Source organism: Hydra vulgaris, chromosome 15 (genome assembly GCF_038396675.1).
Source record: "Hydra vulgaris chromosome 15, alternate assembly HydraT2T_AEP".
NCBI classification, from domain to species: Eukaryota; Metazoa; Cnidaria; class Hydrozoa; order Anthoathecata; family Hydridae; genus Hydra; species Hydra vulgaris.
Window position 1 is genome coordinate 37,523,936 of NC_088934.1, and position 16,065 is coordinate 37,540,000.

Here is a 16,065-nt window from a genome sequence, read left to right on the forward strand (position 1 = left end):
GACAACTGCCTCATCTATCCAATCAAATTAAAAAAACTTAATTGTGTAAAGTATTGCGATTAATATATTTTACTATTTTGTTAAAAATATTCTATATAATTAATTACCCTTGCATAACTCCTTTATTACTATATAACAAAAAGTTTTTAAGTTATATGATTATTCTAGAACTCTACTTTTCAAATACCGTAAAATCGCCTAAGTTCGGTCATCATGTGGCTTTTAGAAAAAATATAATAAAACATGCAAAACTCAAATTTTACAAACTTTTTTTTCTCAAATGATATTTGTAATTAGTCCGTTAATATAAATCTATAAAATAAAAAAAATAGCGTTTCTATGCAACCTGCTGAAATAATTCTTTAGCAAAACAGCTATTTTAAAAAATGCATTCTATTAAAATCTAAAATAAGCAAATTATTATAATAAATGATTAAATTTAATCCTTAGTATTATTAAGAATCGCCATTTTTTACATTTACAAAAAAAATTAATAAATTTTGAAAATTAACTACTTTTTTTATAAAAATTAGTGAAATTTTGAAATAATTTAACTTCGGCTATTCAAGAATAAGCAACGAAGGAGACAATTAGCAGTAATATTGTGAAATGTTTATAAGTGTTGCAAATGTAAAATTTACAGGTAACTTTACCTGTAAATTTACCAGTAAATTTTGACATTTTTATAATGGATACATACCATGATATTTTATTTGAATAAAAAATTTGTTCATAATTTCAAAATTAACTGACGGTTCCTTGAGTTTTAATAAATATCAAGCTTGTGACATTTTTTTGGAGATAAAACTACAATTCAACGATAATTATGAGTACGTGCGAATCCCGTGACTATTGGTTGTATGGATCTTGCTGTTCTACTATGGTCAACGATATGTGCAAGAATTGCCAATAAACATACAAAGCTCATTTAAAGCAAAGTAGGGTTTTTTTGTTAATTGAAAAAATCTTTTTAAATTAATTGAAAAATACATTTTCAATTTTATTAACCAGTGGCGTAGCAAATGTGATAAAGGCCAAAGTAATAAAATAGTTGACTAATTACAATAAAAATTAAAAACAGTACTACTTATATTTAAAAAGGCCTTTTTTACGTGCTCCTTCTTGTTTTCTTTGGTGCCCCAAATAACTTTTTTTTTTGAGCCCGGAGTATGTATGTATATATATGTGTGTATATATATATATATATTTATATATATATATATATATATATATATATATATATATATATATATATATATATATATATATATATATATATATACACACACATGTTTGTCTTATAATTTGTACAGTATGAATATTTCTGTTACAAACATCTTTGACTTTAGGATATTGTGACTGCAACAAAGTTGAAAATTGGCTGTTTATCTGAATTTTACCAGGAGTCACTAAGTTTCTGTTGCAAGAACTATAAATCTTGGTTAGGAGTATAATAGTAATACATACAAAAAATGGTTTCTAACATGTTGGGAAGAGCTAAAACAGTTTTAAACACATTAATAATACCGATGTTTTTTGAAGGATTTTTTTTTACTATTTTTTCAAAATAAGTTATTAAACCTTTAACATTTTTTTTTCAATTTCCAAATTAAAAAGCGACGCCCTTTCTTAGTTAAAATTTCGTGTTAAATCTATAAATGATCTATGATGTGACATATATATACTTTCTACAGCACATAAAAAATTCTTATTACTTTACAATACTCATATTAGTATCTCATATTGCATTTTTAACAAAAATTATTATTTTTGACGCCAAAGTTTTTTTACAAATAAGTTTCATTAAACAATGCTTGAATATCAATTAAAATTTTTTAGAGGCTTGAGACATATTTAACTGCATTTAAGTTAGCAAAGCAAAAATGACGGTTAAATGTCTTTTTACTTTTAAAATTATTTTGAACAATGGCGCTAAAAACTATAACCCGTACAGAAATTCTGTATATCGCTGTGCCTTTGATTTATAACAATGCGTTAAATGTCCATGTCCTACTTATACGTCTTTGTGTTAATCAAATAGAAGTTAAATGTTGATACTTTGATATAGGGATCATTCATAAATTACGCAACGCTAATTTTTTTATAAAACAGAAGTAGGAAGATCTTAGGCTCTTCTACGCGGCGATTTTCGTCAAACCTAATCCTCTATTTTGATATTTTATATAACTTAATTTTGTTTGCAAGTAACTTAGCGTTGGGTTATTTTTGGACATTCTCATTACGCTTTAAAAATGTTTTGCCTGCGCGCGCATATTGTTTTCATTTTACTTTCACGTCACGTGAAATTCTTCCAATCACAAGTTAAGTCCAGTTTACGTGTCTAGATAAACCAATTTATTTGTGTAGATATAAACAGCTGCTTAGTAGAATGAGGTGAAGTTGAAAAATATATAGATACGCGTACATATATTATTGGTATTTATATATATATGTAAAATATATATATATATATATAAAATATATATATATTTGTATATATATATATAAAAAAATATATATATATATATTGGTCAATATATATACATATATGCTAAAGTTGTTTGTGCTAGCCACCGTTGAAAATCTTTAGAAATATTACAAAAAATGGGTTCAGATATTTTATATTATTATTTTTGTTGGGATGATCCGATACAAATACTGAAAATTTTAAACACTTTTAATAATATAGACGTTTTTTATAAAAATGGCGTTTTTTTTGAATATGCTCTATCAAATAATTATGTAGAGATATTTGAAGCATTAGTAGCTTATTTTGAAAATAAACAATTTTCAATAAAAAATGAAGTTTATGACGAAAAAAAAGAAGACCTTTCTGAGATTTTAGAAGATTTTGCAAGAGAAATGGAACTTACGTGTGAAATGAAAAAAGCGTTATCCCAATACATAGACTTTGATGATAGTAGTACTGATAGTAGAGAACATGACTTTGACAATGATTCTGATAATGGTTTTAGTAGCGCTTTTCCATTAGATAATGAACAAGATAATAGTTCTACAAGCAAATATTTTGAGTTAACCCCAGGAAATAATTCTCGTAAGTTTTTAAATATTGTTTTTGTAAATATACATATATATATATATCTGCTATAGTATATTTATGTAATAAATTGTTACCATATTTTTGTTACTTTATTTGAAAGAAAAGATTATTGCCCCATGCCAAACCCTCAGTCAATGTAGCAGCACTCCGCTGCGAGTCAGGCTATTTGTCACTCGATGTACGTACTGAAGCCCCCGGCAGCAGGCTATTTCAGTATAAGGTCACACAGCTCAACTAAATCACCAGTATTATATATATATATATATATATATATATATATATATATATATATATATATATATATATATATATATATATATATATATATATATATATATATATATATATATATATATAAATATAAATATACAGTACTGTGAATATGTTTTAGCCCACTTGTATAATTAGACGTATTTACACTTTTTTAGGTAAATTAAATGTTTATTTTCTTTTTTAGATGTTTAGTTTGCATTTTTAGATTAATTAAATGGGTAAGATATCTTTAATAGAGAGACAAAAAGTTATAGTGCTTCATCAAGAAGGTTATTCGCATTGTCAAATTTTGTCTAAAACAGGATATTCGAAGACTGTTGTTGCAGAAATCATTAAAAAATTTAGAGAAACTAGCTCCCTTGAAGAAAGGAAAGTGGTAGACCTCCTAATCTAACAAAAGATTAATATAAATATTTAAAAACCCTTTCTTTAAGAAAAAGGAAAAAAAACATCAACCGAGTTGACAAAGGACATTAACACAGCAACTGGGGAAAATGTCAGCTCTTCTTGTATTCGACGACACTTACTCAAATTGGGATTATAAGGGTGTGTTGCAATTCGAAAACCATTATTACAGTGTGGCAATAAAGAAAAACGACTTCAATATGCAAAACAACACAAAAATTGGGCCCAAGAAATGTTTAATTGGGTTCACATTTAGGTGGTTTGATCAAAATAGAGGGTCGACTCACCAGGGAACGTTATCTGGATATCCTAAAATTATGACTTATAGGTCATAATTTTATTCTACAGCAGGATTATGACCCAAAACATTGTTTCAGAGTGGCAAAAAATTATTTAAATGAAATGGCAGAGGATGGAGTACTGGACGTAATGACCTGGCCTCCCCAGAGTTCAGATTTAAATATACTTGAGCATATTTGGGATTACCTGGACAGAAAGAAGGTCGAACATGCTCCCCAAAATACTGAAGAATGTTTTGAAGTACTTCAAAGAGAATGGCACAACATACCCCAGGGTTTTATAACTAAGTTATATGAATCTATTCCCCAGCAAACATCGGCTGTGATTAAAGCAAAAGGGCGACATAGTAGATATTAGGAGTTTTTTTATGAAGTTTGAAGTGTGTAATTGTTCCATATTTTGTGTAAAATTACATGTATTTTAAAAAGTTTATAATATAGAACTGCAAACTTAAATATATGGGAAGATTTCTCCAGGATTTTTTGAAAAAATGTAAGTGGTCTAAAACATATTCACAGTACTGTGTGTGTATATATATATATATATATATATATATATATATATATATATATATATATATATATATATATATATATATATACACACACACACACATGTGTTTGTCTTATAATTTGTACAGTATGAGTATTTCTGTTACTAACATCTGATAATCTTTGACTTTAGTATATCGTGACTGCAACAAAGTTGAAAATTGGCTGTGTATCTAAATTTTACCAGGAGTCACTAAGTTTCTGTTGCAAGAACTATAAATCTTGGTTAGGAGTATAATAGTAATACATACAAAAAATGGTTTCTAACATGATGGGAAGAGCTAAAACAGTTTTAAACACATTAATAATATCGATGTTTTTTGAAGGATTTTTTTTTTACAATTTTTTCAAAATAAGTTATTAAACCTTAAACATTTTTTTTTCAATTTCTTATTTAAAAATAGTTTATAAAAAATGATTAACTTAAAAGGTGTTTTTTTTTTTTTTTTAGATGTTCTGCTAAGTGATGAAAATATTGATATTCTTTACTATATGCACTGCTATAATCAAAGTGCTTTATCTTTGATTTATCGATTTATTTAACCATAAAATCAAAAATTACAAATTTAATTTTTATTTACAAAGTTAGGTTCTGTGTCACTCATTTAGTTAACAATTAGTCGATGGAGTGACACCTTAATAAAATAAATTAAAAAAAATATTAAGATAAGTAAATAATAAAGAAAGTAAATGCATTAATACAAGTAATAAAAAAAGAAATGATAGGAACAATGATATTTAAAAAAATTGGAATCAGAACAATAATATTCAAGGAGTGAGGCTAAGAACAATGATAAAAAAGAGAAAATGACATAATTTAAGAAGGATAGAGTGAGAGAAAAAAACTATAGAAAAATATAAAAAATAAAGGCAAACTTAAATTTAAAAAAATGTATACATACACTAATACATTCAATATTAAAGCCTAAATTACGCTCATTACATCGATTAGTTAAACAAAAGTAAATATCAAGATATAGAAAAATCAACAACAACTGACAAAAAAATGTTAAAAAATAAATACATTCGACATTTTTTATATACACAACAATTTTTGTATACTAACTTTGTACATTGTATACACGACATATAAACAATGTACAAAGTTAGTTAAATTTGTTCTTTCTCTTTTCTTTCCATAAAATATTGGTGGTAGAAAAAATTTTGGTTCTATTTTATTATTTTCCATTTTCGAAGACGTTTTTCTCTTAACTTAGTTTTTATTTTTTTCGGTTTTTTTTTTTCCTTGTTTTTGATTTTTATTTATTTAATTTCTTTATTCGTGTTTATACACTTATTTTTAAAATTTTTATTAAAATATTTTTTGATATTTTTTTTCTTCATAAAGCTTTTTTTTTTTTTTACTTTTCACCGTTAAACAAACACTTCCTCCATTTGCGATGTCATTGCAAAGATGACAATGAGGTAATGATTATTTTTGACATGTTCTGTGATGTCCTTAATTGTTAAAAAATCCCCTTTGACCTACTGAGACATTCATATTTGCGATAAATCAAAAATAGAAGAATATTAGTATTTGACTTAAAACAGTAGTTACTTATCTTCTGTTTCGTGATCAATGAATCTTGGTTAGTAATAGAATAGTAATCATTTTCTTGGAATTAATGTTGAAAACATAATCCACCAAACGATATATTATTGCTACTTTTTTTAGCATATATTTGGTTTTCTGTAAAAAAAAAAAAATCGGTATTAGCAGTATCTTATTAAGAAAATATTTTTTTGAAAATCTTGTAAAAAATCTTTATTAAATTTTTTTTTATAAGCGCTTAAAACTTTAAATATAAAATTAAAAAATTTTTTCTTGTTACTTAAATATTACATTAAGTGTAATAAAATTAATATTGTCAAAATATTGCTAATGATTAGCCAAAATCTCAATCCTTTAAGCGCATGAAAATCCAAAAATATTTTCCTTACTTTTAGCTACGTTTAAGTTCGTAGTAATTATTGAGAAATTTTACGCTTTGAAGAAATGGCATCTCCTTATATGCGTTATGCCCCACACAACCTCCGAGCTTTTAAGTGACAAAAACCATCAATTTTAAATTGTAAATACCCGGTTGAAAAAAGATAGCCAGATAAACGATACGTGTTTAAAACGTCTAAAACACGTATTACTACGTATTTTATACGTCTTAAACGCGTCTTCTACCCGCTAGCTCCCTTCCTAATTGGTATTTTTCTTTAAAACTTTTTTTCTTACTCTGAAACATATTGGTGACATTAGGGTATCGGGATAGTAATTTTATTGATTAAAGGGTTGAGAAAGGTATACAGTGTGTATATTGATAGGAAAAGTAAAATTCCGTTAATTTCGCGACATTTTTGTTTACATTTTAAAATGGATGTTAAGATCAAAAAATATTAGTTTTGCCTAAAACTATCTGTGTTAAGAGATTCTTTTATATCTAATAAAAGAAAAGTTTTATTAAATAATGCAAGAAATATTTTTATTTGTATATAATAAAACTAAAGGCATGTAAAACTTTCTTTTATTAACTTTTCTTTTTAAAGTTAACTATAAAAAAAGTTTTACATTATCCCGTAGTGTTTCCAACATTGTTTTTCTCTTTATATTAATCAAAAGCACTGTAAGAAACCTTGCTGCACAAAATCGCACGATTTGGTTCAATTTCCATTTGAAATTTTAAGTTATTTTCGTTTGTATTATGATACATACAAAAAAAAAATTTTTTTAACTATTATTGAAATTTCAAATGCAAATTACTGAAATTTTAAATGCGAAACGGATGTTTCACGCAATGCAATATTTATTATTCATAATTTCACGCTAAGTAATATTTATTATAAGGGCATTACGTCACGAGTTAATAGATATAAAAAAAACTATTTCCGCACAAAAAGTTTAAAAATTAACAAACTTAAAAATAACAGCATTTATTTTCTTTAAACACTTTCATCTTCAAATAATAAAAGTTTAAAAGATCTATATTTTTTTGTTAAATAAATATTTACATTTGACGGAATATGTTATAATACAAAACGTCACGCAAAATTAAATTTATGAATAGACGTTGGAGATCATTTGCTCTCTTGCACTGAGGTTTTCATTGAGTATAAAGCCCTGTAATACTTTAAAAACCTCTGCGCAAGAGAACCAGTGATCTCTTACTTTTATTTAAAAGAAAAGTTTAGCGCCGCGTGAAATTATGGACGATCCCTCATGATCTGAGATCACTTTTCCGTTTTTTGCAACTTTTATAGAAAACATGTCTTGGGCCAACTAAGATTGTCTTTATCTTCATGCTTGGCTGTTAAAATTTGGAACACTTATCTAAATTTTTTGTCATCAATGTTTTTTTTTTTTTTTTTTAAAGTATGTTTTTAATGCATTTATATTATAAAAACAATCGTTTTAAAATACAAAACGTAATATTTTTGGATAGATGACATACGTTATTAAAGTTTCAACCTTTTATGCTTATTAAAGTTATAAAAATATTTTATGTACTAGTTATTTCAGGCAATGTGTTTTCTGACAAACCACCTTTTTATATTTGTGTATTAAAACAATGACATAACCTTATACGCGTTACGTCCCAAACAATTATTTAAGAAATTTTTATCAAAACAACAGTTTGGACGAGACAAACTTAGAAGTAACGAATAAAGAAATTTACGTTGAATTTTTTGGATTTTGTCCTGTATTCAGACAAATATCAGATAAGTTATTAAATTCTTATTTATCTAGTGAATCTATTTGTCAATAAAGATAATTTTATTTGTTTGTATTACATTATTATTAGGTCTTCAATCTTTGTGCTTGTAACTATGTTTTTATGTGAGAAGGAAATAACGTGGAAGATTTAGCGCCTCCTACCCAGACAGCCTCCCGCTAGCGGCGCAATGCCGGCCCAGTTACGCTTGCGACGGCGCGATGGCGGCCGTCGATCACGGGCCTGCATCGAACAATGATGTATTAAAAATAACTAGATGTCTAACTTCCGCGTATTTTTTGAAGCAAAAATTGGCCATTATGGGGGGCAAGTTTAAAAAATAGTAAATCACGGTTGTTTGTATCAAATAATATTCGATATTTAATATTCAAAATTTATAAATCATGGTTAATTCTTGTGCTGCAGCTGGTTGCACAAATAGAGCAATGAAAAACGACAACAGAGCATTTCATAAATTTCCAATTAATAATAGGGAACTCTGTAAAAGGTGGATTGTTGCTATAAAACGTGAAACATTTATTCCTACTGAGCACAGTCGCATATGTAGTGATCACTTTTTACCTTCAGATTACAGTATACCTGATTTTAATAACAAGCCTAAATTAAAACCTTTTTCTGTGCCATCTGTTATTATTGATTCAAAACCAAAAGTCAAAAGAAAGTTTAGTTCTGTATCGCCACAAAAAAATAAAAAGAGACTCATTAAAAAAGTTTCAGAAACAGACAGTCACCATCACATCGATTTCCATTCGGATATAAGTGATAACAATAATGTTGCTGCTAATAGTGATGAAATTTATATTAATAGTGTTATTTTAAAAACAACAGAGAGTATTGATTGCCAGGTGGATATAGATAGTAGCTTTAATATTATCGAAAGTAGTAACAAAATTATTAATGATGATACTATTATTTCTAAAAGTACATTATCGACAAATGCAAGTCCAACTAAAGCAAAATTAAAGGCAAAAATTAAAATTCTTAAACAAAAGTTGCGACGAAAAGAAAAAAAAATAAATTCATTAAAGGTTATGCTAAAAAATCTAAGCAAAAAAAAAATTGTTTCTGAAGATGCTGCTAATATTCTTTGTGAAAACGTTAGTGGATTGACTTTTGATATTATAAAAAATCAGTTTAAAAACAATACCTCACTTCCAAAAGGGCATAGGTATACTGATGAAATTAAAAAATTTGCAATAACTCTGCATTTTTACTCACCTAAAGCATACAATTTTCTACGGCCTATACTCTATTTACCTGCTTCAAGCTCTCTAGCCAACTAGACTTCCTCTGTAGATTGTGAACCTGGTTTTTTTGAAGATGTTTTAAGTTATATTAGTATAAAAGCAGAGACTGACATTAATTATAAAGATTGTGCATTAATTATAGATGCAATGGCAATCAAAACATCAATTTTAAACGATAAAAAGACAGGTTGATTCATTGGATTTACAGATTATGGAAAAGATATTGTTGCAATTGAACCAGATACACCAGCTACAGAAGCATTGGTATTTATGCTGGTAGGATTACGAGGTCATTGGAAAACACCTATTGGCTATATACTGTGTAGTAAAATAACAGCTGAAAACCTTTCATGTCTTATTAAAAAAGCATTAACAGTTTCCTCTGATAAAAAAGTTAATGTACGTAGCATTACATTTGATGGTGTAAATGTTAACTTTAATTCTGTTGCATCACTAGGATGTACATTTGGGAAAAGACAAGAAAAAATTAATGGAAGATTTACTTTTGAAGGCTATAATCACTACTTGTATGTAATCCCTGACCCAAGTCATATGCTAAAATTAGCTAGAAATGCATTATGTGATTTAGAGGTACTTAAGAATTGTGATGGAAAATACATTAAATGGAGTTATATAAAAGCTTTATATGAAATACAGGAAGAAGAAGGATTAAAATTTGCAAATAAATTCTCAATAAAACATATTTATTTCCAGCGTCACAAAATGAATGTTAAGTTTGCTGCACAAACACTTAGTAGTTCAGTTGCAGATGCAATTGAATTTCTGATGTTTTCCAAACATCCAAATTTCAAGCATGCTGAAGGAACTATAAATTTTATAAGGGTCATCGACAAATTATTTGATATGCTGAACTCTAAAAATCTTTTTTCAAAATCGTACATCATCTTGAGTTACTGTTCTCTTGTATTCGTGGAATGAATGGATTTGATAATAATCTAGATGCCCTCCAACTTAAGTCATCTTTAAAAAGAATTCTTTTGCGCAATTCTATTGTAGGCTCAAAGCATGCAAATTGTTTAACATTTGAGGATATTGCAAATGGCTCTATTTTTGCATTAAAGTGGAGTAAAAAATATGCAATTTATTCAAATCCTGAAACAGATTTTTTAAACTTTGATATTGATATTGTTACAATTCAAAATTATCTTGATAATACCTCTATCTATAAGGAAGCAATACTAGGATATATATCTGGATTTATTGTAAGAAGATTATTATCAAAGATAAGATGTTCTGTGTGTGCAAACTCACTTATTTCCCAAAACAACTTTGTGGAACATTCTTATGGAACATCAGTTCTTTCATTGATTAACATAAAAAATAGGGATGGGCTTATTGCTCCAAGAAATGATGTTATACAAACTATAATAGTATGCGAGAGTGTTTTCAAAATTTATGTCTGCGGTGACAATTTTAAAAAACCAAAAATGAATGTGGAACGAAACCTTAAACTGAAAATGATTTATGCAGTTAATAAAATTATTAGTGAAAAACCTTTTTTTAAAGATCTAAATGAACACGATGCTGAGCATGAAGCTGTCACTGAAGACATGCATTCCACACAACTGATAAAAATGTTAGCAAATGACTTTTTTAAAATCAGACTGCAAAGATATGGCCAATTATATACAGAAAAAGTTTAAAAAAATCAATGATTAGTCTACGTCAACAATCTAATAAATTAATTACATTCAAAGGTTTATAACATAAATATAAAATAAACAATATAAAAGGATAGTAAATTACTTAAAAATTCAGTTTATAGATATATATATATATATATATATATATATATATATATATATATATATATATATATATATATATATATATATATATGTAAATGTATATATATATATATGTATATATATATAAATGTGTGTGTGTGAAAATATTATAAATAAAAATATTAAATTAGATTTTATTAACTGTTACTTTTCTTGATTTGTTAGTTATATTGAAAGACTCGTATTTCAAAGGAAAGATATTCTATATATACCTGAATACCTATGGAGCTTTTTTTGTATTGAAAACCTTACTAGATTATAACATAACATTGAACTAAATTTATTTAATTATTGACGGTAAATCAATAATAGAAAAAAGTAATAATGATTTTTATGATAACAAGAAGTTTTTAACCATAAATAAAATTCTAACATTTTTAGAAGGAACCTCTAAGTTGTGTCACACAGAGCTTAGTTAATAGTCAAAACAGTTTTATAAAATGTTTCATTACAATTTTTGACTCTGTTTACCTTGCAGTTATGTTATAATACCTCCTAGCATTACTGCAGAGGGTAATTAATGACTAACAGGTGCATAAAATGTTAATAGATTATAGATTAAAATCCAACCAAATCTAAGATTTGAGTTAAATTTAAATTTTAAAATCAAAAAAACATGAAATAAGTATGATTTTGAAATGTTTAACAAAAAAAAGCATATTTTACTTAATTATTAAATTTTAAATCAAAATAACATCAAATTTTTCAGATATCTGTGTATCGATTTTTTATTGATTACATTAAATTAAACAATCTTAAGCTTCGTATTTGTTTTGTTTTGATACATAGCGTAAAGATTTTGCCCCCCATAATGGCCGATTTTTGCTTCACTTTTTCTTATGCCGATTTACGGCAGTTAGACATCTAGTTATTTTTAATATATCATTGGCATCGAAACGGCCAATAAGCTAGCATTGGCCCGCAATCGTTCGTCAGCGCTGTCCTGCGATCGTTTGCCAGCACTGGCCCGGAATTATTTGCCAGCATTGGCCCGCGATCGCTTGCCAGCACTGGTCCATTATCTATTACCAGTACCAATCCGTGATAATTTTCCAACATTCGTTTGTGGTCGCGTTTTAGTACAAAAGCGTTACTTTTACTAACTCATACACTAGCACGTTATTATTAGTTGTTTCTATACAAATGTGTTATCCCACATAACTCAAACAAACAAGTACATCTCGAAATTTATTCCAACTTATAACGACAAAAATAAATAAGTATTTTTGAAATTTATTGCTAGCCAAAAATGTGTTAAAAAATAATGAAATAAAAAAAGGCATTAAAAGTTCAAATTGATATTAATGCAAAGAACTTTTTACACAAAAAGCGTCCCTCTCGACCATTTCGTCCGCCATTTTGATCCGCGAAAAGCTAAAAATATCTTTTCAGTTAATGTTCAATCCTCCTGATACTCCTGAGGTTTCAATTTCACAGCATCTAAATAGCACAAAGTTAAACTATGTGTGACAACATTGTCTATATTTATATACTCAATAGTAAATAATTAAACTAAAATAACGGGTGACAACTAAGAAACGATACTGGATTTAAAGACACATATCTCTTTAAAGAAGTAAGATAAAACAAAAAGAAGAAATATACTGGAAAGTATTTTTATTCTAGTTTTTAAATATTTTATGTGTTTTTATTTTCTATAGAAAAATGAATAAAAAAATAAATTGAAAACAAGAAGATATTAGAAAACGTGTGTATGAATTTTATTTAAATTACAAAAATGCTGGTAAAAAGTTCACTTATGACCACTTTAAAGTTGAGAATATGCCTAAAAGTACTATCTACAAGATAATTAAACGTGCTGAAAGTGAATCTGGGTACCAAAGAGTTCAAGGAAGGAATGTAAAAGCTAAAAAAATGACCAGGACAAACATTGACAGGCTCAAACTCATGTTTGACCATAAAGACGGAGTTTCTCAACGACAGGCAGCTAAAAAGTTCAACTTTACTCAGCAACGCATTAGTAAAACATTAAAAAAAGAACAAATATTCAATCAAGAAAAAAAATGACGATTCCAAAACGCTCTGACCAGCAAAAAGCAGCAGCTAGAACTAAGTGCAGTCGCTTGTGTCAGAAATTCAAAAATCGTAAACCAATCATTGACGATGAGTCTTATTTCACGTTAAATCACTCCAGTATCAATGGAAATAATATATTTTATACTAGTGATATAAAATCTACTCCATCTACAGTTAAATACCAAACAAAACAAAAGTTTCAAAAGAAATTACTTCTATGGATTGCTTTTTCTGAAAATGGAATTTCTTAACCTTATTTTGTACCAAGTGGACTGGCTTTAAATAAAAAAATCTATTTAAACAAATGTATTAAGAAGAGACTTATTCCATTCATCAATAAGTATCATTCAGATGGTGAATATGTATTCTGGCCAAATTTAGCATCATCTCACTATGCAAAAACAGTAATCATGTACCTAAACAAGGAAAACGTGCATTATGTTGAGAAAGCGGATAACCCTGCAAACTTGCCAGAATGTGGTCCTATCAAAAACTTTTGGTGTATTTTGAAAGGCCTTGTCTACAAGAATAATTGGCATGCAGAAAAGTTAAAAAAATTACGTTCTAGAATCAAGTATTGTCTTAATAAAATTGATATTGAGCTCATACGGAGCCTAGCTCAGTCTATACCAGGCCTAGTTGATAAAGTCAGAAGAAATAGTTTAATTGAGAACAACTGATTATATATTTAAAAACTAGAATAAAAATACTTTCTAGAACATTTTTCCTTTTTGTTTTATCTTACTTCTTTAAAGAGATCTGTCTTTAAATCCAGTCTCGTTTTTTAGTTGTCACCCGTTATATGACTAAAACGTACATTACACACACACGTATATAAACATTAGGGTAATTAAAAAAACAACTTTTTTTAATACTCCTATATAATAAAATAACACTAGATATAAAATTTAAAATAATATTTTTCTCAAGACCCTATAAAATAAGACAAGTTCATAATCGAAGAAAAAAAATTTTTAACAAATGTTATATATAGAATAAAATTTCTTCTTACCCAATAACTTTAATGGCATTGCTTTCAATGCAAGCTTAATGTTTGCTCCTGACCAATCAATAGTCTTCTCTATATTGGTACCATTCACCATTGGAATCATATTCCAAACAATCTTCTTAATTTTCGAGTTACCTTTGGATGCTAATTTCCTAGTCTAAAATTTAAATAGACATTATACATGATAACCATCATTGCTTTCAAATTTAATAAAAAAGTAGCAGAACTTAACAATTTTAAGTTTATTTAATTTTATATAATAAAAAAAATGAAGCACTATAAAAATAACTCTTAGTATAAATTGTAAGAATACTACTAACCAGTGCAATTAAGTGTTCTTTTGCTTGCATCAGCAAGAGACCATATCACAGATAAACATCTATTAGATTAAGACCCCAAAAACTAAAATAAAAAAATAATAATAATGAAACGATTTAATTCAGATGCAACTAATGATGTAATACTGATTTAGGGAGCTATGAGGGTTTTAATTCATCCAGCAACTGATTTAATTAGCAACTGATTGGCACGTATTAAAGTTGATATCACCTCAATAGGCAACAATAAGTTATTTTCATTTTTCTTTAATCAAAGCACATTTTTTAGAATTAAAGCGTATAAATAAATTAAGAAATTGTCACCTTATAAAGCATTTATTTAAATAAATTCTTTATTAAAAAAAGAACTTTTTAGTCAATAAAATACAATACCATAGAAGTAGATAGGTCTCCATCCCATCAGTTGTCTAACTCAATGCTTTTGAAAAAAGTACTTCCATCAATTTAAATTCATAAATTTTGATGCATATTTGTGTCCTATTTACATAAACTAACAAAAAGATTATTTCAGAACATTTTGGAATTCAGTTACAATAAGAAAAAAGAATATTCAAATAAAAAAAGTATAAAAACACATCCTCTTTTAAAACTTTAGAAACAGAGCTTTGTTTTAAAAAGTTATTTATTTTTAAATGATTTGAAGAAGTCGAATTTTTAATACATAAAAATGTTAAAGGAGGAATAGCATGGCTGGGGCAAGTGTCTTTTATTATTTACAACTTTCTTTCCTTTTTAGTAACTGTGGAGTGTCAGTTTCTGAACTTCAATATAGAAATTTGTGATAATATACATCTCTATAAAATAATGAAAGTAAACCAACATCATGATATGATGATCATCTAAATTACATATGATCATCATAATTACGTAATGATATCATCATCACAACATCATGATCATCACCTGTTAGGACAAAGACACTTCTGAAATCTGTTTTCTTCTAAATTTTTCAGATCTTCACCCTCGTTGTTCGAAAAAAAAGTCTGGATAAACTTTTTGCAATTAATTTTTCTCTTGTTTAGTCATGTAACTAAAAAAATCAAAACAGCAAAAAAATTGTTAGAAAAATACTTAAAAATAATAAACAAACAAAAAAATTATATACTATAGAAAATATATATTTGTAAAAATATAAATAAAATAACTAACCAGAGTTATACAAAATGCTTATATCATAATCAGTCTAATCATCTATATAATCTTCACACGTTTTAATAGCTTGGTTAAAGCTGTGGGTCTTATAGGAGCATGGCCATCCACAAATATCATTTATTATCCATTTTACAGGAAAAACAGCCACTGAGTTTTTTTCAT

The 16,065-nt window shown here is 27.1% G+C and overlaps 1 protein-coding gene across 1 annotated transcript; it reads left to right on the plus strand.

The window, feature by feature from the left end:
• Nucleotides 1–2,402: 2,402 nt before the first annotated feature.
• Nucleotides 2,403–5,019, plus strand: LOC100197827 (uncharacterized). The gene is made up of 2 exons (XM_065818803.1): nt 2,403–3,055; nt 4,724–5,019. Exons 1-2 carry the CDS (start codon nt 2,605–2,607, stop codon nt 4,765–4,767), a joined length of 495 nt encoding a protein of 164 aa, XP_065674875.1. The 5' UTR covers nt 2,403–2,604; the 3' UTR covers nt 4,768–5,019.
• Nucleotides 5,020–16,065: the final 11,046 nt, after the last annotated feature.

Excerpts from the sequence above, each read along its gene's own strand:
- LOC100197827 (XM_065818803.1), top strand. The coding sequence starts at position 2,605 with ATGGGTTCAGATATTTTATATTATTATTTTTGTTGGGATGATCCGATA. Across the intron at positions 3,056-4,723 it reads AACCCCAGGAAATAATTCTC|TATATCGTGACTGCAACAAA; the intron begins GTAAGTTTTTAA and ends CTTTGACTTTAG.